Source organism: Neovison vison, chromosome 12, assembly GCF_020171115.1.
Source record: "Neovison vison isolate M4711 chromosome 12, ASM_NN_V1, whole genome shotgun sequence".
Classification (NCBI taxonomy): domain Eukaryota; kingdom Metazoa; phylum Chordata; class Mammalia; order Carnivora; family Mustelidae; genus Neogale; species Neogale vison.
The window spans coordinates 15,729,699-15,757,185 of NC_058102.1; the positions used below are offsets into that span (position 1 = coordinate 15,729,699).

A 27,487-nucleotide genomic window follows, 5' to 3' on the forward strand; every position below is an offset into this window, starting at 1 on the left:
GCCCAAGATGTTCCCTCATTAGTGGTGTGGCCCTGGGGGTCAGCCACGTGGTGCTTCCATTTCTGCAGCCGGAGAAAGGGAATATTCCCATATATGAAGTGTTTCCACGTCTCCGAAGCACAGGTGACCTGTGCCTCAGGAGCGCCCTCAGCCTCACCGGGCTGAATTCCTAGCCCTGACTGTTGGCTCCTTCACTGGGTTAGGAGCTCTGGGTGGGGACCCTGTCCTGCTCTCTTTCTATCCTCAGTACAGAGCAGGTACAGAATGATCAGCGTTGCAGGCCTCATAGCTTCGTCCCACACCGGCCCTCCAGGTGTGCACCGGCCGTCCCCCTCTCCCAGCAAAGTGGGTCGGTGGGGTTGTCCTGGGATGGGAAATAGCCAAAACCCCTTGAATAGCCCACGTGGTGCAGAACAGTGTCCAGTAGCGCAATCCTTAGGCCCATCAATTTTTTTTTTTTTTTGAGGGACAGCAAGAGCAAGTGCATGAAAGGGGGTGGTGGTGAAGTGGGGGGAAGGAGGGGTGGAGGGAAGGGGCAGAGGGAGAGGAAGAATGAGGATCTTGAGCAGATCCCCGCCCAGCATGGAGCCTGACACGGGGCTCGATCCTACGACCATGACCTGAGCCCAAATCCAGAATTGCACGCTCAACGAACTGAGCCACCCAAGTGTCCCAAGGCACCATCAATTTTAAGAACTAGAAAGGAAGGAACGATCGGCAAAACCAAAGATCCAGCATTTAAACCCCTCTGCCTCTTTAACAGCTTTCGAGCCCCTGAAATGAACGGAGACATGTGGTGATGAACGAGGAAGGCCCGTTCACCTATGCTATGTCCCTCATTCCTTCTGCTTTTCCTGTTAAGTGCCTAGACTTTTACTTCTGAATTAGAGCTTTTTATTGTGAAGTAAATGAAATGATGTTGAGGTTGAGTTCTCAAGGCAATGACTAGCCTGGCTCCCAAAATATCCCTCTTTGGGAGAAGTCTCAGGATAGCAGCCTGGTAAATAAAGGCTTTGAAAAAGTTCCTGGTACGTTTACCTTGGTTACATCCAGTTTCTAAATCTTATTCGATACTGGAGTTTGCTTCTCGTTGGCGTCTGATACCTACTGATGTTCTGTGAAACACGTCAACCTGACACGCTGAAACTGTAGCCTTAGACCATTACTCCAAGCTCTTCTGACTTATTTTACAGACAATTCTTAATACAAGTCGTTCTCCGCCTTCAGGGTAGAGCAATTAAGAACAAATTAGAGTTAAAAGTGAAGAAGGTCATCAGATTAAAAAGAAAATGCATAGCTAACATCCTGGCAGGAATGGAAGGGACCAAAACAAACAAAAAATCACAAAGCACCATGGAATTGTTTTCAGATGTTCAACAAGTATTACTGCATGGCCTGATTGTGGAGGTTCAAAAGAGAAGCAATCAAGTCCGTAAGAAAAGAGGACATCCTTGGTAAACCTGCTTAAGATGCTAGGAATTTATTATATCTCACAGCACCGGGTAGGAAAGCCATCCCTTTATCCACTGCTCTCGGCTTCCCACGGCTCTCTCCCTTCACGCCCTGCTCCCGTCAGCCACCTCCACAAGGGCCACAGGCCACACCAACCATTCAAAGAGACTCTTCATACCCTTCAGGCGTCCGAAGAGTCTTGGCGTTCTGTTAGCAGGGAAGGCACCATGGGGGAACTGAACACCAAATGTCTTTTAAAGGAGGAAGATCTTTCTCATGAGTAGATTTCAAGATACAGGACAGAAGTAAAAGTTTGCTTCTCTTTTAAGTCACGTCCATTTGTGAAGCACATTCAGCCCAGAAACAGGAGAGTCCCTCCTGGTCCGTGTGGGCGGCATGTCTCCCAGAGCCCAAGGCTCAAGGCTCAAGGCTGCGTTGTCCGTCCGCAGGGCAAGAAAGCCTCTCCATCTTTCTTTCTTGAGGGGGGCCATCGAGGGAATCAGTCACAGAAGCAGACGGGGTCCTCAATCCCCTGTTTTCCACTGTGTTGACCTCTCAGTGGTTCTCTTTAAATGCTGACCTTTTCCGTCTTTATTCATTGTATTTGGACAGTTTTAAGCGGGGGATGATGTTCATGGACTGCAGCTCCTGGAAGAGCAGCTTGCAGGCGTACGGGATGCGGAGGGAGGACACATGGCAGGACGACTTGCAGTAATGGCACCTGAAACCCAAGTCGGCATGTGTCAGGGGGACGATCGCTCGGAAAACAAGGCCTCCGCGCGGCTCCTACCACCATCCTACCCGTTCCATTCCATCTGTCAGCGCTCACTCTCGCTATCAAACATGGACACACGTGCCCCCCACCCCCCACGCCCCACAAAGCAGCATCCAAGGGAGGCAAAGGAAAAAGCAAAACAACTATCGTTCCTGCAGGTTTAAAACCATACAGTTTTAATCACTTACTCCCATTTTCTAGACCTCTTGAAAATGCAAAACGCCTGCCCATTTACTTGTTCTGACTAAGGCCCAGAAATCCGAGCCATCTCCAAGTTACTCAGATTTAGATTTTTTCAATGTCGAAAATTTGTAAAATCGATGCACTCTCCATGTATCCGAGAGAAATCTATTATACTATACTGTTCAAGGTAAGACGTTCAACAATTACAATTTGGTCTGTCACTGAGACACCGGAAGTGTGATGGGGGACACAGGACTTTCACAGAGAACGTGGTGGCCAACCAAATGCTATTTATTTTTCCAGTGCTCTTCAAGCTTGGCGATTTCTACAAGTAGGAGAAGCCACTGTACTTACGACATGTTCCCCTGGTGTGCATATATTGTCATTTAGTCCCTACAATATCCCATGCTCCTAACCAATACGTCTACTATTCCAATTAGGATCTTCTTTTCTCTTTTTTCAGGAAGAGCAAACCTAGGTCTTCATCAGTGTCTACAACTCATGAAGAGTCCCTGGGGAGGAAGTAAACGATCCTCCCAGATTTCAGACCCAAACAGGACCTCACCCTACACCTCAAGAGTCTGGGGCAGCCGAGACTTGGGTGGAAAAGTAGGTCCTCCCAGTCGACAGCAGGGGTGAAGGAGTTCAAGAGGAACACCAACCGGGGCTTAGAAAGTTCCAAGCCGAGTGGGGACCAGAGGGGAAGGCCAGTGTGGAGGGCAGGAAGACAGCACGTGTAACAACGCAGATGTGCATGAATGTGAGACAAAAGTGGCAAAGATGAGTGTAAGAGAATGTTCACACTGTTTAGAACAGCACAAAGCGGGAGACTGCTGAGAGCCAGGAGGAACTGGTCCTGTGATGATAAGATGTTTATGCAGAAGAATGCTGTGCAGCCATGAAACGTGATGATGTAGACCTGTATTTATTGAAATAAGGTGTCTGAGACACACTGTGGAGTGAAAAAAGAAGTTTGCTTAACGGCCTGGCCCTAGGAGGTCCTCAGATGGGTTCCCGTAAATATATGAAGCCCCCAAAGTCATATATAATGAGATTTTTTTGTGTGTGAGTATGTATTTCCATTTTGCTGCTGTTACCAGAATTTCAAAGAGTTCATTATTAAAGAAAGAAAAAACAACCTGGGGGGGGGGTTATGTTACATAACTAACTACTGGGCAAACAGATGTCTCAAAAAGAGTCACTAAAATGTGAACAGTGGTCACCTCTGGGTGATGAGAATTAATGTGACAATTTATATTTTTCTTTCCTTTTTTAAATAACTTTGAATACTTTATAAAAGTGCAGGGATCATTTTTGAAATCAGCAAAATCAAGCCTTTGTTATATTAGAAAAAAAAAGCACGAAGAATTTGAGCGTGGTGCTGAATGACACTATAGATGTCAATGTCCTGAGAAGGGAACGGGGAAAAGAGGAGCCGGCACAGCCCTGCATGCACGGTGTGGTGGTCCCCACGGCGGGTAGCCCGCAGGAGCCGAGGACACACGGGCGGTGCTCGATCCCATCAACAATCACAGTCCCAGCCACATGGAAGAAGTCCCAGGACTTCTTCCTGGAAGACTGTACCTCGCTAAAGCATTATCATTTAAGAACTATGTTTTTAATGTGCTTGGTTGGCCTAATTTATTCAGGAATCATGTTTGTGCTTTAATTAAATTGGAGAATGGTTTTACCGGAAGCAACTTCTTGCTGATTCTATGTTATTCTGTGACTTTAATCCAAGCTTATTGAAGGTTTCAAAATCCAGAAAGCCCACTGACCTTCTCTATTATTAAACATTTCTCGACCATTTAAAATGTTCCAACACATTATTATACATGCATACATATATAAATATGTATGCATATATAACACACATATAAATGATGAGCTATTACATTATCTCACCCTGTGTCTGAATGATTTCAAAAGAAACTTGACCCAACAACAATAAAATAAACTGACTTTTTAGGGCAAAGGCAGCAAAAGGAGGCAGCTGGGGCTTTACATGAGAAATGACTGTCCAGTAAAATGTCCTCTATGAGCTAATTATCTTAATAGGGATCTTCTTTTCTCTGCAGTTTTCCTTCCGGACCTCTCTTTTGTGACTTATGCCCTTCATGTCTCCTGCACAACAACAGTCTTGCTGTAAACATCCCCATAGCAATGCCTTACTAATGTGCAAATCACTGACAAAAGGCCAGTTTCAAGGTTCTGAACTGCTCTAATTACTCAGCCTCCATTGTGCTGTTCATTAAAGAGCCACTTCCTCCCACACACGCCTGTGCTCCCTCCCACACGGCCCGGCGCACACGCCCAGGTAATGATGGCAAAGGACGGCATCATTATGCTCTTCTACCGAGAGCCGCACAAGGAGACTGCTAGACTACCAGGCTGGATTAGGATTTTTTTCTGTTGGCAACAAGGGTATGAGCAGGCCACTCAAAACCAGACACGGTACAGCCAGGTCGGTTTAATTACAGTAAAGATCCTTAAACCATGTAACCTGATTTAGCCCTCTTTCAAAGGGTTTCAAACACAATACACACAGGGAACACACGAGCTTCAAAATCAGGTACTGCCATCACACGATCTCTAAATGAGACAGAAATGAAGCAGGAAAAAAGCTATGAATGTAACAATCATATTGAGATCGATTACTGCTTTCACTGGTTTCCCTGAATATTCAGCAAAACAGAGGGGAACATTTTCAAAGTCCGTGAGTGAATCTGGTCTACTGCTTTCTCTCTCTCCCTTTTGGGGGAGGCACAGGAGAAAATGCAGGGGAGATGGAGAAGAAAAGGAAATCCATTTTAAGTTTCATCATCCCTATTTTTAATAAAATGACTCTTCTGTATTGTCTTTTCAAAGTAAATGACTTAAAAATCCTTGTGCCAAATGTGAAGATGCAGGCACAGTGGCACTGGTCCCAGGCACCTTCCTCTTATAGTTGCGTGGCTGCTGTGTGACACAGCCAGGACAATAAAGGGCAAAATCAATATGCATTTCAAAAGGCGAACAGACATCTCCGAATTGAAACCCCCAGCCCGGTCCCTGACATAAGAAAGCCAGGCTAATGCTTAGAATTACGTCACCCACCTCCGCAACCTTATGAAAGAAAGGCACTGCAAATGGCCACCTCTCATCTTTGTTTTTATTATTATTATTATTTTAAAGATTTTATTTATTTATTTGACAGAGAGAGAGAGAGACCACAAGTAGGCAGAGGCAGGCAGGGAGAGAAGGGGAAGCAGGCTCCCCACTGAGCAGAGAGCCCGGTGCGGGGCTCGATCCCAGGACCCTGAGATCATGACCCGAGCCGAAGGCAGAGGCTCAACCTACTGAGCCACCCAGGCGCCCCTCGTCTTTGTTTTTAAATGAAAGGACTTCTTCACAGCCAAGTCTCATCACCTCTTCTACACTAAAACCCATAAAGTCATGGGCTCAAAGGCTTTGTCATATACCAAGCAAGGTATACACTCTATTCTAAGAAGCCCACTTACTCTCTTGATCTGCTTTATTCAACCAAGGAACTGGAGACTTAGGGCGACAGGGAGCTGGGACTCTCACTGGAAGGAGGCTTTGAGGGGAGACTCAGTGGGGAAAAGGTGGCTCAGGCAGCCCTCAAATACTCGCAAGGGTAGCTCATCTGCACCTAATTCGATCCTCCGGGGGATGGTGCCTCCCTAGGGGAAGGGGGCCGGGAGTGCAGGGGAAGGTGACCAGGGAGTTGAGGCTATTTCCTGTCCCTGCAGCGCCTGCTTCAGACCTCGTTAGACCTCAGCTCCTGTAGAAAGTAAGTGGAGCCTGGCCAGCTACAGGCCCTCCTGCCTCCAGGGTAAGTCAGTCAGGGCCCCAGAAATGACGACCCTCAGCAGAGGAGCCCTTCCTTGGTGGTAGGGTGGAATGCTTACAAGGAGAGGTGCTCTTCCCCCACAAACCAAACCAACAAATACGGCGCTTTACCTTTTAGGCTGGCCTTTGTGTACTGAACTCCCCACAGAAATTGTAAGCTTTATGACTTACACAATTTACCTACTAGTAATCCTCCATACACAGGGTTAGTGTCGTCTGGCAATGATTTGTTACTAAGTATCTACCAGGTCCCAAGCAGAGAAGCAGGGGGAAAACAAGACAAATGTAGTTAGAATGACCTAGAAGAGAAGAGCCCTGTGAGCAGCCATTCATCTGCCTTGTTCTCCCCTGTATTCTGGAGCCTAGAACAGTGTCTGGCACTTAGCAGATTCTTAGAAATTGTTTGTTGAGTGAATGACTGGGACAGATCTTGTCTCCTATGATGCAATTCACAGTCGGAGTGTAAAGCCGCTTGCTGTGCAGACGGAGCACAGGTAAGGGGTCAGGATACCAGGTCCTGGTCCTAGATCTGCACCAACTTCCTATAAGTCCTGCGGCAGCATACAAGGCTCTTGGGATCTGAGGTTAAATAACGGCATTCAACCCAATGTTTTCAAAAAGGTTTCTAGTTACTAATGATGTATGTTAGCTAATTGGACATAATAAAAAAAAAATCAGACCTCACTTGAGATTAGGTCTGTCGAAAAAAATAAATAACTTTGTACTTCTTTGATTATTATTGTTGAAAAAAAAAAGTTTCTAGTTACAAAATGCTCTACTTCTCATACCTAACAATGAACTTGCTAGGGATTTTTCAAAGGTGAACAGTAAAATAAAAGGTGTTCGAGATATTATTAAAAAGAAAAAGTCCATGCTCCTTGGGTATTTAAACTCCAGTGGTGTAGAAAGCAGAACATTAGGCAGATGAACTAAATGGGTATACAGAAAATCCCCAATTCCAGGAATGTGTGGATGGCGAAGGCTGGAGAGTATGTGGGTATGATCCAGGGTCACCTCGTGGGCTGTGATTTAAGAGGCAAGGTGTGTGTATGAGAGACATATGGTATCCACTTACCAGCCAGAATACCCCAGAAGTCCACACTGCCCACAGACATCAACCTCAAAGGCATCACTTGAAATCATTAGTCTCTCCAGTAAAAGCATGCTGGCTCCGTAACCGATTAAGCAGTCACGTTCCATTTCTCCAAGACGCAGACCGCCATCACGAGATCGACCCTCCGTGGGCTGCCTTTGAAACAAATCCGACAAATGTGTTGTTACTAGATTAAACCGACAAAGGGCAGCATCCCGTGCCGGCTATGAGCACAGGGCTGGATTCAAACCACTTACTGGTCAGGGACCTGGAGCCAGGCCGCCCAGCCTGCCCCGGGCTGCATTTGTAAATTGTAACATTGAAGGCTCCCAAAGAGCCTCCCTACTTGTTGCTCCTGTTATTAAGTGGTAATAATAAATGATTACTTTTACCTGATATAACAATAAATCCTTCCCCTCAAACCTAACCCCAGTAGGGTCTCACTGCTGGGCTCACCAGTGCCTTGAGAATCTTGACTTCTCCTCCCTCTTCTGCAGTTTGGAGAACATGTATGTCAACCATTTCAACAGGCACGTGTGTTTGCTCAGTTTTAAGTGGTCACGGGACTGAGTCATCTACACTTCTCCCTTGGTTTTAAAAAAAGTAAACTCGGATGCCTGCCACTTCATGCCTACCCTTCTCCTGTACCGGAACATCTGAGCTGGGATCAGCGGAGCGGGGAGGGAACGGACTATTTCTGGAGCATCCCCCAGGGATCGGCACTATACACGTTCTGTATTAGAACACTGGAGATTCCCCAGAATGCTGTGAAGTGGGCATTATTGTTGCCACTTCATGTCTGAGAAAACCGAAGCCGTGAGAAGCTAAGTGATCTGTCCAAGGCTTACGGTAAGCCACGAGGTGGAGGGGAGCTCACATCTGTGTCTGTCTGGCTCCGAGGCCCATGTTCCCCAACCTTGGCGCAAAGCCCCCACTGAGTTGGGTAATTCTCTGCAGTGGGGGCTGCCCAGTGCCCTGTAGGGTCTTCAGCAGCATTCCTGGCCTCCACCCACCAGATGGCAGTAGCCCCCTCTCCACCCCGCCAAGCTGTGACATCCCAAGATGCCTTTGGACATTGTCAAATGTCCCCTGGAAGACAAAACTGCTAGCGGTTGAGAACGACTATCCTGAACTATTCTTCTCCAACTGAAAAATGTAGTAATAAGAACACGTGACACTTAGCATCTGCCATTCCCTTTCCAACAATTATACCCACGCATTCATCAACATGTAGACACTGGGCTTGGAGCTGAGAACACCCTGGTCAATGCGGCCCGCGTGGACCTCCCAGAGCTTATTCAGATGTGCTTATTCAGATATGGGTGCCTTCTGCTCCAGTAACAGAAGTTTCAGAAAATGACAGCTGTGCCTTGGGTTCCCAAATAATGTATGCATGTGTTTTCTGTGTACACCCGGGAGCATGCAGATGTACCCACGTGTACGTATGTGGTGGGGATGTAAGTGTGTCTATGTTCTGACATATGATCCTTTTTGAATGAGCCCGCATTCGTAAACAGTGGTCAGGCGACCACGGGCAAGACCTGGGACGGGCCTCCTGTGCCTGTGGAATGATTTTTAATTGGTTGCTACTGTTTCATGCTAGCCAGACATAAAGGATTTTTGTCAATGCCTAACACTTCAAATTTTGACATCTCAGGGAAACGGAAACTTTGCTGAGTCTGCTTATTGCTGTATCTGGGGGATGCAAGGGAGACTCGAATGCATTCGAAATTCTTTCTATAAATGCTTTTCTCTTACCTAGTAAGAACAGCTCGTGGTCCCCGGGCCCGGGCGTGCATCTTATCCAGCACCATGTGCTTCAGTTTCTGATAATACACGGGGCCAAAATAGATGTAGGCTTCCAAGGGCTCGCTGAAAGAAAGGTCAGAGTTTTGAGCTAAGAAACCAGGTTTGGGCTAACAAGAGACAGCCTTCTCCAGGACCCCTCACTGGCAGGGCCTTGTTTGTTTCAGAACAGGCTTATGAATGAATGAGAGAGAAGGATTTTTGGTCACTGAATAGAAAGGCTACATCTGAAAACAGAAAAACACCACGGATACACTAGAAGACACCCTGTTTACTTAAGAAATAAAAACTTAAATAGGTGGTGAGAACGTATGTGCAGAACGGTCCTTCCTTGACGGCTCCCGCCCTAGTCAGGCTGCCGTCCTTTCTCACCTGGAGCCCTGCAGACTCTCTTCTGGCTGCTCTCCCTGCTTCCGCTCCTAGCCCTCAACAATCTTTCACAGGACAAACCAGAGCGATTCCTTCTAAAATGTAAATCATAGGGACGCCTGGGTGGCTCAGTTGGTTGGACGACTGCCTTCGGCTCAGGCCGTGATCCTGGAGTCCCGGGATCGAGTCCCGCATCGGGCTCCCAGCTCCATGGGGAGTCTGCTTCGCTCTCTGACCTTCTCCTCGCTCATGCTCTCTCTCACTGTCTCTCTCTCTCAAATGAATAAATAAAATCTTTAAAAAAAAAAATGTAAATCATAGCAGGTTCTTCTTCTGCTCTAAATTCCCAAAGGTTTCCTACCACACTCAGAATCTGTGTCACCCAAATTTTGTATCACAGCCATAAGGTCTCGCGTAGTCTGGTTCCTGCCCAGCTGTGACTCATGCCCTGTTCCCTTTCCCCACGGCTCATTCTACTCCAGTAACACCAGTCTCTTCATTGCTCCTCAAATGGAGCAAGCCTGTCTGCCTCAGGGCCTTTGCACTTCCTGTTTTTCAAAATATTCTTCCACCAGGTATTCACATGGCTATCAAACATTTCACCTCCTCACAGACCTCCCTTTCCTTCATCACCTTATCTAGAAGAGTTCTCTCATCCCCCCATCACCGAGCCCCCACGCTGTCTCCACTCTCATCTTTGTCTTATTTTCTTCAGAGCACTTGCCACCACTTGACATTATAACACACAGTTATTATTTCCCTGATTATTGCCCATTTCCCCAGTGGAAGCAAACTCCTCAAGGTAAGCATTTTGTCTCCAGCACTAGCGACCCTGCCTGGCTCTGACTGGTGCTCGTATAGGTCTGTTAAAACACAGCGGACTCAATGAACCAAAAACTGTAGTAAGAATTGTAAAAAACAGCGACTATTTCACAGCTTTGACAGAAGAAACCTTTCTCCTTTAGTCTGGAGCAACAGCGGGCAGGGGATTCATGCCTCTAAAAAAATCTACCTGCCCCGGAAAATCCTCAAAAGTAAGGAGGAATCTGCCCTGTGCCATTTAGTCCATAAACCATCCAGGGAGGGACACACCATCCTGTCTCTTTTTTTTAAGAGGAAGGAACAGGCCCAGCGGGTCAGGGATGTTAATCAGAGCTGGTGAGCAGTGCAGGGAATCCAGGGCCCTCCCGGGCTCACACGCAATGTGTTTGGGCCACGGCATGAAGCACAAGTGAAGGGGGCAAAGGCAATGAGCAACACAGCAGAGGTGCACAGAAGCACTTGGTCCCTGCTTGCCTGCCTCATCTTATACCACGCTCAGCAACACCCACACAGGAGTTTGCGGCCTTCAAGCCACTGTGCTGGCTTACAGACAGCCAGATTCGTGGAAGACACAGAGCGGAGTGCAAGGCACAATGGACGGGGTGCTGGGAGACACGGGTCCTGTCCCAGCTCTGTCACGCAGCCATTACGTGACCTTTTTTATCCCAGTTTTCCTAGTTGTACAACAAGAAGGTCAGACCAAGGTTCTTCCCAGCTCTGATCATCGAGGATTCCAATCCTTCTCAGTATGGCTGCTCCTGGTACAATCTAGGGAACTCTGCCCCCTAATGCCATTCCATCGACCACTGAAGACAGCCACGTGCCATTTTCTCTCCTAGTTATACTCAAGAATTTGGCACGGGTTTGTGAAGCTGGTAGGTGAATGTGTTGGCAAGCCCTCTGGGAAACTTTCAGCTGACAAGCTAAACTCATGTTTCTCAAACTCTGCCACTGAGATAATTGGCAAAGGCATGAGAACACCAGCTGGGGCACAGAGGAAGGTGGTGGAGACAGAACGCAAAGCTATCTGTGGGAAGCAGAGCATGACCCGTTCAAATATTTCAGTGAAATTATGTTCAGAAGGCCAGCCAAATCCATTCACTGGTTCTGCACATCTTCTGGTCAACTTCTGTGTTATTTCTGGGTGCAGAGTGAAGACTGAGACCATCAGTTTCGCCACAACAACCATAATTTTTGAAGTGGACCTCGGCTACTTCAGTGAGTCGTTTTTGAAACAGACCATTAATCTTTTCCTGTAATGTGAGTTCTAGAACATCTCAGGTGTGATACCTCTATGGAAATCTATGTTATCATGGGTTGGATAGATCATTTTATTTATTTTAAAGATTTTATTTATCTGAGAGAGAGAGAGAGAGAGAGAGAAAGGCCCAAGTAGGCAGAATGGCAGGCAGAGGGAGAGGAAGGGAAGCAGGCTCCCTGCTAAGCAGAGAGCCCAATGCGGGGCTCGATCTCAGGACCCTGGGATCATGACCTGAACCGGAGGCAGATGCTTAACCAACTGAGCCACTCAAGCATCCCATCCCTATTTTTAATTTTTAATTTTTAAAATTTCTTTTCAGTGTACCAGATTTCATTGTTTATGCACCACACCCAGTGCTCCGTGCAATACGTGCCCTCCTTAATACCCACCACCAGGTTCACCCAACTTCCCACCCCACCCCAACCCCCTGCCCCTTCAAAACCCTCAGATTGTTTTTCAGAACCCATAGTCTCTCATGGGTTCATCTCCCCTTCCAATTTCCCTCAACTCCCTTTCCTCTCCATCTCCCCATGTCTTCCGAGTTATTTCTTATGCTCCACAAATAAGTGAAACCCTATGATAATTGACTCTCTCTGCTTGACTTATTTCACTCAGCATAATCTCCTCCAGTCCCATCCATGTTGATAGAAAAGTTGGGTCTTCATCCTTTCTGATGGAGGCATAATACTCCATAGTGTATATGGACCACAACTTCCTTATCCATTTGTCCATTGAAGGGCATCTTGGTTCTTTCCATAGTTTGGCGACTGTGGCCATTGTTGCCATGAACACTGGGGTACAGATGGCCCTTCTTTTCACTTTTTACCCCATATACAGATGGGGTAAAAACCCAGTAGTGCAATTGCAGGGTCATAGGGAAGCTCTATTTTTAATTTCATAAGGAATCTCCACACTGTTCTCTAAAGTGGCTGCACCAACTTGCATTCCCACCAACAGTATAAGAGGGTTCCCCTTTCTCCACATCCTCTCCAACACACAATGTTTCCTGTCTTGTTAAATTTGCCCATTCTAACTGGTATAAGGTGGTATCTCAAAGCGGTTTTGATTTGAATCTCCCTCATGGCTAGTGATGATGAGCATATTTTCATGCATCTGATAGCCATTTGTATGTCTTCGTTGGAGAAGCTAGCACCCAGTATTTTTTAACAGATACCAATTCTGACCATTTTAATCCCATCACTACAGTCTGCAGCACCAAATCAAGCCCTGGGTCCACGCCCAGTACTGCTTGAGTACAAGTGAAGCCTCAGTAAAACAGTAGAAACACCATGTCCCAGAGTTTTATCTGGAACAAAATACAATGTGCGTCTTAACTTAAGCAACTGATTTGATCCTTTAAAACCACGTGTGAGTCAGGTTTCAAAAGCCGGTCATTTCCGAGAATTTCAGGGATCTCCGGTTCTCCCTGGAGAGGAGAGAGGAGCCAACATTCTGCCTGTGAGAACCTTCTTTCCTTCTGCAGCCTCACCTCAGGTGAACTGAGGTCTGTCCCTTGGAAGGTGTCAAACCCAGCCTCTCCTCTGTATCAGTCTTCAAACGGTCTATTCTCACTCTTTCTATCGCCACTGAAACACCCACCACCTCACAGAGGTGTCCTAACCCATTCTTTGCCTTCATTTCAGTGAGAGCTATTTGTACCAGTCTGTTCTCATTCCTTCACTGAATAAATATTTATGGAGTGCCTGTGTGCACAGATACTGGAAATAAAACAGTCAACAAGACAGACGGACCCTGCTCTCAGGGAGGAGACAGATACAGTATTAGACAGCATTATTACTCAGGGTATTTGAGAAGGATAAACGCTACAGAGAAAAATAAGGTAGGAAATGGACAACATGGAGTTGTAGTTTCAAGTTAAGGAGTCACGGTAGGACCTGCTGAGAAGTTATTTTTTGTCTCATTTTTTAGTAAGTCTAGCAACAAAATTCACTGGTCAGCTGCACAGCTCAGGGACCCTGTCCGTCTTGCTCACCATCACACACTTAGGGAACAAGCACACACACGTCAGGCCTCTCAGGCCATCAGAGCATGAACTGTCTGACATTCATCCTCTTAATACAGAGCAAGTTCAAGGGTGATGGGATTTTGCATTATGTACAATCAAAGTTGCACAGAATCCCTGCCTTGGTAAGTTACCTTGTTTCCTTTTTAAATAACAGCCTCACCAGTAAAACACCACTCCTTAATTTACCAGTTCTGTGAATCTGGATTTCCTTTCCCTCCCAGTTTTACTGAGATATAACTGACATGGAACTGAGCGAGTTTAAAGTGTGCGATGTGTTGATTTGATAGACTCACGGAGGCCAACATGATGGCCACTACAGCAGCAGCTAACACTTCCAAAGTTAGACTTTCTTCTGCCTGATTTCTTGTAAGAGAACAGCTCATCTTACAGTACGCTTTAAGGACTCTTATCACTTATTCAAATAAAATCACACTTTTTCGTTAAAATGTCTACAATGTACTCACCCTGTGATACCAGATGTAACATAGTCTTTCCCCAAGTAGTTATAGCCATGGCGAACGAGGTCTTCACACACGTCCTTCACTTTGCTGCCTCCAAACGCAGTGCCGTAGTGGAACCTGCCGTCCAACACGCCGGCCTTGCCCGCCAGCAGCTCAATCAGCTTCCCCACCTGTGGGATGGAACAGCCCAAGTGAGCACCTCCGCGTGGTCCAGGAAGTCTGTTTAGTTAGGTAGAGCCTACTCCCCGCAAAGACCAAGATGACGATTATTAATAAGAGTGGCAGATTAATAGCAGCAAATATTTATCACTCTCTTACTGCGTGGCCCTTGGAAAAGCTTAACACGTGGAGTCCAAGTTCCTGCCCCTAAAGCCCCATGGGATGCGTGCTATGATCTCCCTCGCAGCACACAGGGGAACTCAGGGCCAGACAGGTTAAGCAGCTTTCCCAAGTTGTACAGCTGCTAAGCAGTGGAGCCAGGATGCCACGCCATGGGACTGGAGATACGTGGGGGTCAATTCAAGGGGTTCTTTTTGCCGAGGGGTATGTTCCTCCCTCAGAAGACTGCTCTCGAAGGGAACAGCAGACCCGCTCCACACTTCCTCCACAGGGGAGAGTAACTTAGCACTGTTGGGGGCTGGGAAGAGGGTCAAGGGATCTTTCTGAAAATAAATTCCAGGGTCCTGGAGCCAGCACCACCTACAAACTCACTGCCCACTTTCTTCCTCACAAGCAGTACCTCTGAAAAACGTACTGACCGTCATTCGCGACGGGAAGCCGTGCGGGTTCATGATGATGTCCGGACAGATGCCAGAGTCACAAAATGGCATGTCTTCCTGAGGGACAATCAAGCCACAAACACCTGGGGGAAGACAAGACCTCATGTCATGTACAGCATGCCGGCAGAAGAGACGACCACAGAACTCAGTTGGGATCTGCCCCCGGCTCTCTCGGTGTCCTTCTCCAGTCTCTACCGAGTAACAAAAGCAATTTCCAACGATCCTGCCGCCAGAGCAACCCTTTGAGAATGGCTGTCCCTGCAGAGGGGCATCGCGGACTATGACTGGCCTGTGGGCATGAAGCACGGCGGTGCAGTCTGACCGCTCCCCCAACCTCTCCTGCCACGGGGACCCAAGAGCAGCGCCTTCGCAGGGTCCCAGCTTCGCTACCAACCTTGAAGCTTCTAGGCCGCGGCAGTTTTTGCTCCTCGCCTGCTCCTCTGGGATCTGCCACCTACTGTACCCAAGTCAGAGGGCTCCGACTCTTCCATCAATCAAGCACAGAACTACCTGAATGACAGGTGTGCTTCTGCTGTGGTTTGAAACAGCTTTGACATAAGTCTTCGTGGGTGGCTGGTGTGCTAATACGGCGACCAGCACTGGCTGGCAGGCCGGCTTTTGCCCGGGGCTTCCTTGGCTGGGCCTAAACGGCCTCAAGAAATTCTAATTCCTATGGCTGACAAGACATTAGAAAAGTGATCTTTGATGGAAGTTATGAGGTTGAGCAAGAAAATTAAATGTCAAATTGCTCTTGAAAGAAAAGACTAGAATTAGAAGCAGAATTCTAAGGATGGAAACCGAACAAAACAAAAATCTCCCAGCTCTATGAACACTGCTGTCTCTTAAATTAACTGTATTTTCTTAGTCCCTTCATATTACTTCAACCTGTAGGGGATTTTGTCGCTTAAGTTGTTCTTAATGGCTCTGATTTCTTTTTCTTGGTAGGAGGGACAGGGGCATAATTTAGACTGTTAACCCCAATTTATATAATTTAAAATGAGAAAACTAACGTACAGTGGCATTGGATGAAGAAATAAGATCCTTTTATATCTACTAAGATCAAATTCTTTTTCCCTTGTATATAAAGTTATCAACCATCTGTACCTATTGAGAAGAAACTTTTCTCCCAGAAAGTTTGCATTCCTTTTGCATTTATTTTAAAATAAAATAAAATCTTTGTGATGTGTTATCAACGCCAAGAGCTAAAGTCTAAAGAAAAAGAAAGCCATTTGCTTATTTTGGTACTGGTTATTGATATTCTGACTTCTAGTGGCTACCAGTGATACGGTAATTAGATTTGTGGTGTTGAATTCAAGAGCATGTAGGTGCTTTAACTGGCTTTTTGGTTGCGATTGTACTGTTTACCATAAAGAACGTATGCTTTCCGACATGAAGCACAGAAACAATCACTCAGTTCAGTTTATTTCAAATTCAACTACGACGTCTCAGAATTTAAATTAAGCTGAGTGTGTGACCCTTTCTTTCTTCCCTCCCCAAATCCATCTTGTCCACACTGAAATTATCTGACAAACACTCAGGCTACTGGGAAATCGTCTCTGAAAGAGATCAAATTGTAAATCTAGGTGCACCGACAACAACATTGTGTAACAGTGAACAAAACGTTAAAAACGGCAGTTCCTGCGGAGGCTGGTCTTGGGATGTGCTCTGGACAGAATGTCACTTTGGCTGGTGAGGACGTGGAGGGTTTGGCTAGATCCTTTAAAAACAAAACCAAAGGAAGACCTCAGCACCCTTCAGCGGCTGCGGCTCACAGGGGGAAGCTGGCGTCCGCCCCCCAACTTGAGAAGGTGGGAGTGAGGAGGAGGAGGTACAGAAGCTGGGGGGGTGGAGTGGGGGGGAAGCAGGGAATCCTATGGGGGGAGGGTAAGCAATGAGGGGATTTGCATCTTGTATTTTCAGTTTCCGTTGACACATTTAATCAGGCCAATTTAACTTTGCTCTTAAAATGAAAGCAATGCTCCTTCCCCTGAAATTTAAATTTCTAATAACTTCGCTTGAAATGTGATTAAAATGTAGTAGCGGTCTCCTTTTTGGGAAGTAATTCTACCGGCCTCTTTCTGACACGGTATTTAAAAATACAGACAAGTAACTTTGGGAATTTTTCATTCCATTGTCGGAACTGCTTTGGCCACATCCGAATCAAGGGCACCTGTAAGCCAAAAATTAAATCTTAGCTAACTTAAAATTACTTTAGGCTCTGAAAACCCTTTTATATGCCAAGATGGTTCCCATAGCAGACAGCCCTGTGTTGTTTGTTTTGTGTGAAAGTGAATGATAAAAGATCCATGAAATCGACACAGAAAGCCAGAACAGCAGAAAGAACTGAGGGCTCTCCATCACTGGGGCTTCTACCCTCTGCTGACTCGTGGAACAATGGGAGCTACACATCCAACCGCAGATCTAACACAGCTGTGCATTTCATTAGATGAAGAGCACTAGTGACACAAGTAAATAATTAACTTATTCTGGTCCGCTGGCTGTGCTTATGAGACCAGTCATAGCTGACAGATTTTAATACAAGTTAACACAAAGAAACCATAATGAGCTTAGAAGTTAAAACAAAATATTTAGACAGAATTTGATGATCTTGAATCTCAAATGAGACAGATGATTTTTAAAAAGTTCGTATTTTACGGAATTCATTAAGGGGGGAGAAGAGAGCTCTTGGTCTCCGAACCAGACTTTCCTTTTTTCAAAAAAGGTATTTCTTGGTTTCAGAATCATTCAGAGCCTTCATCAAAGCCAAGGAAGGTTTCTTTTCTTATTTTCACGTGATATGTTAAAACAGTTTTCTCTAAGGATGGAGGCGTAAAATCTCTCCCAAGATTTAGAACTCTCAAAAGATACAGTCACTTTCCCTTAATGCTGGTTTAAAAATGTAAATGATATGCAGCCCGCTCCAGTGTGTTAACACTCCCCTGGACCCTTGAAAAGAGGACGGACTACAAATAAACCATATCTAATGGAAGCTGTTATTGAAACAATTACCGATTCATACCTTAAATGCTTACACAGCATTTCAGATTTTAAAATAAAATTTCATCCCCTGGCTCATGCTGGAGTCTCCACCCCATTGTTTATAGCACAACCTCCTGGCAGCAGAATGCAAACACACCCGCGGAACAGGCCCCCAGGCGTGTCAAGGACTCACAGGGGCCGACCCTGAGTCAGACCACAGGCTACACTGCACACCTTCTAAGAAATGAAAATAGGTTATGGAGGACAAACCAGAACACAGAATGAGCAGGATACTTCCACAGATATCCAATAGATAATATATTATTCCATTAACAGCAATATTTGTTTCAAATTGTAAAGGCGAAGAATTTAGGGAGTCTAGAGCCCCAAGTCCGACCGCCAAGCCACGCAGGAAAGGCACATGTGGGGACCCACTGTCACAGTTCTCTCTGTGTCAGGCTCTAGACACTGGAGGATCTTAACGCCAATTTGTTATTTCTATTTCCGTGCCCTCACAGAACATAACATAAATCATTTTAAGAATAGGTTTGCCCAGCAAAAGTTCGGTTAATCTAATGAATCATTCTTAGAAAGTATTTCTAATTATAAACAGCAAATGACTTGTTCACCAGTCATGTCTGGCTTTTTTTTTTTTTTTAAACTAGTTTTAGTGTAATGGAGCTATCCTAATTCAAACAAACAAACAAAAAAAATTAAAAGAAGGTTAAAAAAAAAAAGAAGGAAAAACGAACACATTCTCACACCCTGTCAAGACAGGAAGGGGGGCAGCAACTGGCAGAGGAAAACTGTAAAGAAATCTTTAATTCAAGAGCTGTTTTTGATGTGACTTCAGTGTGCTGAGCGTCGACAAGAGAAGGGTTTTCATCTCTAACTGGTCACATCTGAGTAACACACTCTGTTTCACTTTTTGATTGTTGTAATTTTTATGTAGCAGGTCTAACCTCCATATAACCACCGCTGGATTGGTGCAGCGCCCCCAGGCTCATCCATGAGGCGCCTCTTTGTTTTCTGGGTGAGGACAGTCCTTTCCCTCCCTTACCAAGCACCTGCTGGAGGTGGCGCAGGGAGAGGCTCGGGACCCAACCCCACGTGAGAGGTGTCCTGTGCGGACTAAAACGACTGAGCATCGACAACAAAAACACCAATACCGTTCAGCGTGCCACCTTCAAATGCTCTAAATGAGGCCGACAGCTTGGAGTAGGTTCTCCTGACATGATACTAACTGGGGGCTAACTGATCTACTCTTACCTTCTGCAGGTGCTTACCTCTGAGACAAGGCTGTTCATTCTGTAAACTGAACAGTCTCTGCACTAGTGAAGGGTGAAAGGCTGCTGTGATCCCCTCTATCGGTCACAGTGGAAGAAAAGTGTGGGTGTTCAGTGAGTGACCACTTGGCCACGCCTGGTGCTAATGAGGTTTGTGGATTCAGGGGGTTCCATCTACAAAGGACTCACCCGCCCCCCACCCCCCTGGACTCTCGGATCTAAGTAAGGCAGGATACCAAGTAATCGGGCGACCTTAATTTGACTCTCTGCCATTCAGGTGACATTGAAGCGAAAGCACCACTTTCTGGTGAGCCTTAGTTGTTTGGTCTTTGTAATGGGAATAATTAGCACCTATCTCATGAGGCAATTGTGTTAGAAGAACAGATGAGCTAATGTCTGAGAGGTACTTTAAGGTCCTTAGAGAAAGGCAGCATCTAAATACAAGGAATTATTATTATATAAGAAACCTAATTACTCTCAGCAGGAAGCAAACTAGCAAAGCAGAGACCAGCCTAATGAACAGAAGGAGCGGCCGAAAAGCTCGCTGTTCAGACCATCTCACATCAGCAGGACTAACTTTACTACCTACAGGGCCTGGGTTGCAGAATTCTAGGGCGAAAGAGGGGCTAAGTGATGAAAGCAGGGGTAAGCAAGGGGGATGCTTTCCAGTTTGGCTGTTTGTGTCAAGGAAGAAGTGTTTTGCTTTGAATGAACTCCTCTTGATAAGCCTTTCTATATTCAGAAATGTAAATCTCTCAATCAAAAACGTGAAGGCGAACACAGGTGGCTCCTCCTTTCTCCCCCTCCCCGCCTTTCCAGTTATTGAATTAACCTTCTTTTATTTTTCACACCAGCACCTTAAATAATCCCCAGGGGGAGGGGAGGAGACAAAAACTGTTGAATCATATGAGCTTTGTTTTGCCGTTGAATCACTTCCAGATCTATCACATCTCTTGCCATATCCCGGTTGACATAATTTTAATTCGGCTCTTCCTTACATGTTAACAGATAAATAATGCATAAGAAAACTTGATTAGCTTTCTTATTAAAACATCACTCTAAATGAGAGGAGGCGCTAGAAGACAATACAGTTTGTACACGGCTTTCCCATGAGCAGTTGAATGGTTTGATGTGATAAATTTGCATAGTCTGAAGCACACAAAGGGCTGATTAATTGAAACCCTTACAATGCTTCTGGAAGCAGCTATTGTAAAACAATAACCATAGGAACTTTACAAAATACACACGGCTGAATGTGTCAAGAGCTTAATAAAATGCGTTGAGGCTACACTATTTGGAAACAGAATTGGAGATTTTTATTCTGGGCCATAAAACACTAAACACCCTAATTTCAAAGCTTTAGTTGGGTATTTACTGAAAGGTCAGAGGGTTACTAACCAGCTACCGAAGACTAAAATTTGTTCTTAAAAAAGTAGAATAATTAAAAAAAAAGATCTTACAATTAAGAGGCCCATGTGGACAAAATAATCCTGATTTCTCACATTAAAGAGTTCCCAGAATTTGTTTTTGGACCAAAATTCTGAAGGGTCACTTGGCATCCTACCCCTCGTCCCGGGGCTCCCACTGTTTGCTCCATAGGCCCCCTTCTCCCCTCCCACTTAGAATCTTCCATTCAAGCAGGATCAAGCAAAGTAGGGAGCCAACGACATGCGGACTTGGAAGCTCCAGCTCGCAGAGCGGCTGGGGGCACCTCAAGTGCCACATGTGTCCAAGCTGCTATTAGGACGATGGTCTCTTCAATCAGAGCCTTTTCCTTCTCTCAAGCTTAGAAAACAGACTCCAGAAAAAGGAAGTGCAGGAACACCTGGAAAAAGCAAAGTTTTACACCGAAACTGACTGAATGAACTTCCCTCTCAGCTTCTCTGGAGCACAAGAATTGGCATTTTCTTACTTCCCACAGCCTCTTTATACCAAATGCGTAAGGATTCGGTAACGTGCTGGGAAGTCAGGGTGGGCTTCCTTTTCGTCTAATAAACACTCAACCAAAACCTTAATACAGTAACGCAGCAACTTGTTTTGCTGAATAACTTTAATGCATTAATTCAGCAACTTGTTTTGCTTTGGAACAACTTTTATCAATGTGAAATAGAAGCAAGCCGCCTTCTAACAAACTGCCGTTGACACGAGAGGGTCAAAGAAGAATCTTATAAACCAGTTTATCCGTAAATACGGGATCCTTAGGAACCACAGGTAGTTGGAGCTGGTCCACGAAAACACTGTGTTTTGATGAGACTATACTTCTATTTTAAAACAAAAGTCAGCCTCGCTCTGTTTAGACTGGCTGAGGATTTACGGGGAGACTCCGAGGAGCGTAGGCCTTTATCTCAGATTTGCAGTTATTAAAAAGCTTCTGTTTGCCAGGACAAACACTCTTGCTCAAATACAGTTTTTCCTCTCCTTAGGAGTACTATTTGGTATTGCTGCCCGATTCTGTGATCTACAGGACCTTTGTTGGAGGTGCTAATCCTTTTTCACATGAGAGACTGAGAAATGTTCTTTCAGGAAAGTGATATATTGCTTTTTTCCCCCCCACATCAAAGGAGTCCACTTTTTCCTCCCTCGTTGTGAAGGGCAGCAAAAGTAGGAGGAAATCTGGAAATATAATAATTTGGTTTGTCTGCACTCTGAAGGGAAACTTAACCTGGGAACTCCTTAGGCTGACAGATAATTTCTGTTAAACATTCCTTTTTAAAAAAAGAGCAGGAAATCCGCTCACCCTTCTCATGAATGAAATAACCATCGGAAAAAGCAAGGCTCAAGATTAAAAATGTTTGCCTTTGACGAGTTCCCTTCATACAGAACTTACACCAAAGCTCGAGAGGCAAAAATACGTAATTTTGACTTTAATAAAGAGTCTCATTTCAGACATGACTCCAATCACATATGTGAATGCCTTCTTCTACCTTCAATTCTGTGTACAAACTGAAGAATAATATGAAGACAAAACATAAAGAACATTCTAGATCCGCGTTCTGCTCTGTTTTCCCCCATGCAGCATCACTATGTCTCTATTGCTAAAGTCCCTCAAAGGTACCTAGAGGTCTAGAACACTTGGAAAAGAGGACAAGACTTCAGGGTTTTAATACTCTTCCCAGCTGAGGTCAAAACACACTGAACAAAACTTTCCTTCCATTGTAAGCCAACACAACAAGTGCACAACTTCGGTGTGTGGAAGTATTTTGCATTCTACCGAAGAGGGACTGCTCTAGAGATTCCTGATCAAAGGCCCAGGTCTTCTGGGGGGGAGTGGATTCAGCGGCATTTAGGGATGAGATACAGAACAGGCCTCAGGAAGACCCGAAGGAGGGCTGTGCTGCACTGCAATTCTCTGAATTCCCTCATCCAAAAAGTGTGCGCGGGGGGACTCCTGCCTTCCGCTGAGGCTGGAGTCGTCTCTGCGCTCGGACACCCTCCTCTTCACACAAGACTTCCTTCTCCGCACCTGGCTCTCTGCTCGCGCTCCTCCACTCCTGAGGTCACAGAAGACGATGCTGCTTACGAGGCTGTGACGTTTTGAACAGCTCCTGCCCCAACACTTTGGTTCTTCGGCGGGCCTTCTCCGGTCAGTGACCTCCCTGCCTGCCTGTCGCCCGGCACGGACGCGGGCTCCCGACGACCCGGTGCTGGAGCTCCTGCTCCAGTCCGCCCCCCGCTCTGTGCTCTGCCGTCGGCCCCCAGAGCTGGTACGACACCCGGCCCAGAACCACGGCCGAGTGGCCTCCACTTCCCGTTTGTCTCCCTCAGCTACTCATGACGTCCCCCACCTTGGAGCTGATCAGGCTTGAGCAGGACAGTCAGTTCTGTGAACGTGGACTGAGGTCTCCTCTAACTGCTGGAGTGGAAATGCGCTCTCCACACCCCACATGCACCGGAGGAATCCTTGCTCACAACAGCTTTGTCAAAGTGAACCGCTGACAAGGGGCGACAATCAGGCAATCTGCAGCACGCGCTGCTTTCCGAACACCAGAGAGAGCACATGCGATGCTCTCAGCGCAGGAGGGAAAAAGAAACGGGCGCGAAGATCCATTAAATCAAAATGATCCTCACATCTGCTCGTAGAACCCACATATGTGTCCACTTGTGGGCAATGCTACGAAGGACGAAATACTGTTTACAGACAATCCTGCCTTCCAGGAGTGAAAACGAAGTCTGGCTAACTCTGCTCTTCCTCTGGCATGCGTCTGGGCCCAAACAGAACCAGATCACTGCAGGAATCGCGGTGTGACGTTCACTCCCAGCATTAGGGAACACCGTCAGCTCATTTCACGACAAGGTCACAGAGCAGGGCTGAGGCTGGGGACAACCTTCTCCATCCCCTTCACATCCCATTTGCCAACATCCAGCTATCCTAGGACTGAAGCAATTCCGGCTGCACTAAGGCGCCTGGGTCTTACGGTTCCTTGCAGATGCCAAGAACTGTGTCCACCGCACGTGAATGCTCCAAACCAGCTCACTGTCCCTTAGGGCCCTAACTATCCCAGCCAGCCAGAGGAATCAGGGGGAGGGTCAAAGTTGAGGGCTCAACAATTTACTTCCTTTCAATATCTGCTTAAATTTTTGACAGAATTTTAACCAAGGCTATGAAAGCCTGGCCAGAGGACTGAGGAAAAAAGGGAACAGGGACCGTGTTTTACAACGAATTGATGTTAGAAGGGAAGGGGTTCCTGACAAACACAGCTTTATGTTACTAGTATGTCTTAATAAGAGGGTTTGGCAGGTTGTTCTGGAACGAAGTATGCAAGGGTTAGTATGGACTCCAGACTCGTGGCAGAGAACAGCCTGTAAACCTGATTATCCAAGAATGGGAACTTTGAGAAAATGACTGCCTTAAGGAGGAGATACAGGAAAAATGTAAGAAATAAGAGGTGTCAGTTTCAAGAAAAGGTTGTTTCTCTCAAGGCAGGGGGATTCCCAGGGAATACTCCGATCTGGGGGCAGAGTGAATCAGAAGAGACAAGAGTCACCTGTGAGATTTACCAGAGTAGGAAATGTACCCAGACCAAAAACCTGGATCTGAATCCTGACTCTGCCAGCAACGAGCTGTGGTAGGCAAGCTACTCTTCATCTCCCTGAGCCTCACGGTTCAGGTTCTACAGAGTAGGAGTAACGATACCAATTAGACTGTGAAGATTAAGGACAGAAGGAAAATGCTTGTAACATACTAACACAGAAGGCAAAAAGTGCTACAGATTTTCATGCACACGAAGCCCACATTTTATCTTCAGCCTTAACCGCTCCCTGGAGCTCCAGACTCCATATCCAAGTGCACATCTAACACATCTAACATCCCTACTTGGAGTCTCCCAGGGTTCTCTCAGACCTGAGGTCCCAAATCCTCAACCCCTGCCCCAGCCTAATTCCCAACACCCCCTCCCCAGGCCACCGCTGCCTGGTAAACAGTAGCAACAGCTGCTCAGGCCTCGTCCTCACCTTCAGCTCCTGCCCTTCCTTGCCCAACACCTCAGCCATCAGCTAGTCCTGCTGGCCGGGCCTCCAGAGCACCCCCCGAGGGCATCCCTTGCCCCCACTCTGGCAGTGCTCCTCCTGGGCACACACTCCCACTCCAGGAGAGGACAGACCCTATCAGTCCTGCTGACCACTGCGTTTCCCGTACCCAGAACAGTGCCTGTCTGGGACACAGTGAAAGTGCGATCAATGAACGAGCTAATGACATCAGCACCTGAGATGATCCTCTATCACCTCAAGTTCAATGAGACAAAGCCGCTTAGAGCCAGGCCCAGGGGCTCCTTCCTGTTTGTTCCTGTGGGTCAACGAACCCCATGACTCGCCCGCCCATTTCCCCAGCCCCGCTGCGTCCACCTCACCCAGTCTTGAGCCTTCCTTTCCTGCCTGCCCTGCGAGGGACCGGGGACAGACCTGACAGCGGCCGCCCACCTTTCCTGGCTGCTGGCTGTGCACCAGACACTGGCTTTGCTGCTTTACACACATTGATTCCTTCAATCCCAGTGACAACTCCTAGGCAACTGTCCCCATTTCAAAGACGGGGGGACCAAGGCATAAAGAGATAAAACAGCTCGTTTGGTTAGGGCTCAAGACCTCTACCTCTTTGCCCCACTTTTTCCCAACCGGGAGGCCTTCTTTAAATGCTGAACAGAGGGCAGCCATGCAGAAAAGGGGAAGGCATCCGTTCAGGACCCACACAGGACAGGGCAGGAGGACGGCTGTACACTCCAGAGCAGCGCACATGGAACTCCACGGAACCATCAGAATGGGAGCACCACAGAGCAGTTGCCCTGGAAAGCAGGAGGGGCTTCCCCTCACTGGCACACACAAAGTAGAAAACCACCTGCCAAAGATAAGCTAAAAGAATTCTTATTCCAGGAAGACGGACCCAGACCAGACTTTTTTTTTTTTTTTTCTCAAAGATTTCATTTATTCACTTGACAGAGAGAAACCAGAAGTTGACAGAGAGGCAGGCAGAGAGAGAGAGAGAGGGAAGCAGGCTCCCCACTGAGCAGAGAGCCCGATGTGGGACTTGATCCCAGGACCCTGAGACCATGACCCGAACCGAAGGCAGCAGCCCCAACCCACTGAGCCACCCAGGCGCCCCCCAGACCAGACTTTTAAAAGGTCTTTTCGAACTCCAAGATTTTATTCCTACCCACTAATAACTCCCGCCTGCTCTCTCACTACTGGTCTTCCTCATGACATTTAGCCTGTGGCCACATGCGACCCTTTGTACTCCTCTTGTTGCTTCAGGGGAGAGACAACTCTCGGTGGGCCTTAGCAGGGGCGGCATGTCCTTTCTAGCTCCTATGAGCCCAGCAGAGTTTTGAACCCACAGTGGTGACTGAAATACGACCACACAGATTTCTCTGGGGCTGTCAAGACACACTCCCATCGGTGCCCGCGGTGGGCATGCATACTTAGTGACTCGGCTGGAAAAGCCCAGGGGGCTTGTGACTTCAGGTATGCCTGGGGAGCTGGAGCCTTGGGTGGTGAGGCTCTGACACCAGTCCTGACAGCGATGACCCATCCCACTTCTGATATTTACGAGGAAGAATAAGTTGCACTAATTTGGGGAAGATGATTTTGGCTTATTGTGTCTGTACATTTAAGATACTCTACTTAATAAATTATTCCACAAACACGGTCACGGGAAACCACATTATAGGCAAAGTGCTGTGCTGGGTGCTTTGGAAGTAAAATAAATTAGTAGAGTGTGTTTCCTATCCTCGGTGAATCTAAAATGTACTTACCTAAGTTAGCCAACAGGGTATTCTGGATATTTAACCACATATAAAATTATTTTAACAGAAACACAATGACAATCAGACCCGAAAACACACAGAAGGGGAAGACTCAAGGAATATAGACAATTAGGAACAGAAAAAAGCTGAAAAGGAAAAACAAAACAAAACAAAACCCTAAAACTAAAAATGAAAATAATGCTAAAAATATATACTCACTGCTATAAAAAAGACTAAAAATTAAACTTAAAATTTTTACTAGAAATTAAAATAGGTTAAAAAAATCTGGAAACTAGGGGAGCCTGGGTGGCTCAGTGGGTTAAAGCCTGTGCCTTCGGCTCAGGTCATGACCCCAGGGTCCTGGGATCAAGCCCCACATCCGGCTCTCTGCTCAGCAGGGAGCCTGCTTCCTCCTCTTTCTCTGCCTGTCTCTCTGCCTACGTGTAATCTCCCTCTGTCAAACAAATACATAAAATCTTTTAAAAAAAATCTGGAGGGGCGCCTGTGTGGCTCAGTGGGCTAAGCCTCTGCCTTCGGCTCAGGTCGTGATCCCAGGGTCCTGGGATCAAGCCCTGCATCGGGCTCTCTGCTCAGCGGGGAGCCTGCTTCCTCCTCTCTCTCTGCCTGCCTCTCTGCCTACTTGTAATCTCTGTCAAATAAATAAATAAAATCTTTAAAAAAAATAAATAAAAATAAAAATAAAAATAAATCTGGAAACTAAAATTCAAATCTCCTACAAAGAAAATCAAGAAGATAAGGAAATAGACAATGAGAAACATGATGAAGGGAGATTATCAACAAAATAAGAGAATGTCTGAAAATGGAAGGACCCTGAACTTCCAGAAAGGGTACCTAATTTCCTAGGACAAGAAATGAAAATTTTAGAATTCCCAGAACAGAAGAAAGATAGTAAAAGCTTTGTGGGGAGGGGGAGGCAAGTGAGGAGGGGGAAGGAAGGGAAAGAGAGTGAAACAGGGTGCACATACACACAGATCAGGAAAAATAATGTAACATGGAATCCAGAAGATAATGCAGCAATGTCATTAGAATCCTAAAGAATTTTTTAATCTAGAATTCTATAACCAACCAGAATATAAATCAAGTATGAGGG

General features: G+C 46.3%; 1 protein-coding gene across 2 annotated transcripts in view; it reads right to left on the reverse strand.

Annotated features, from left to right (window-relative positions):
• Positions 1-27,487, reverse strand: part of POLR3B (RNA polymerase III subunit B) — a 131,838-nt gene that overhangs the window by 23,979 nt on the left and 80,372 nt on the right. The window contains exons 24-28 of one of the 2 annotated variants that reach the window (XM_044229387.1): positions 14,859-14,962; positions 14,104-14,270; positions 9,114-9,227; positions 7,338-7,511; positions 1,465-2,173 (exon numbers count right to left, since the gene is read on the reverse strand). In XM_044229387.1, the coding sequence (XP_044085322.1) occupies positions 2,044-2,173; positions 7,338-7,511; positions 9,114-9,227; positions 14,104-14,270; positions 14,859-14,962 (689 nt within the window). In that variant the 3' untranslated portion in view covers positions 1,465-2,043. Of the gene's footprint in view, positions 1-1,464; positions 2,174-7,337; positions 7,512-9,113; positions 9,228-14,103; positions 14,271-14,858; positions 14,963-27,487 lie in introns of those variants that run through there. The other variant, XR_006381435.1, reaches the window with a different exon arrangement.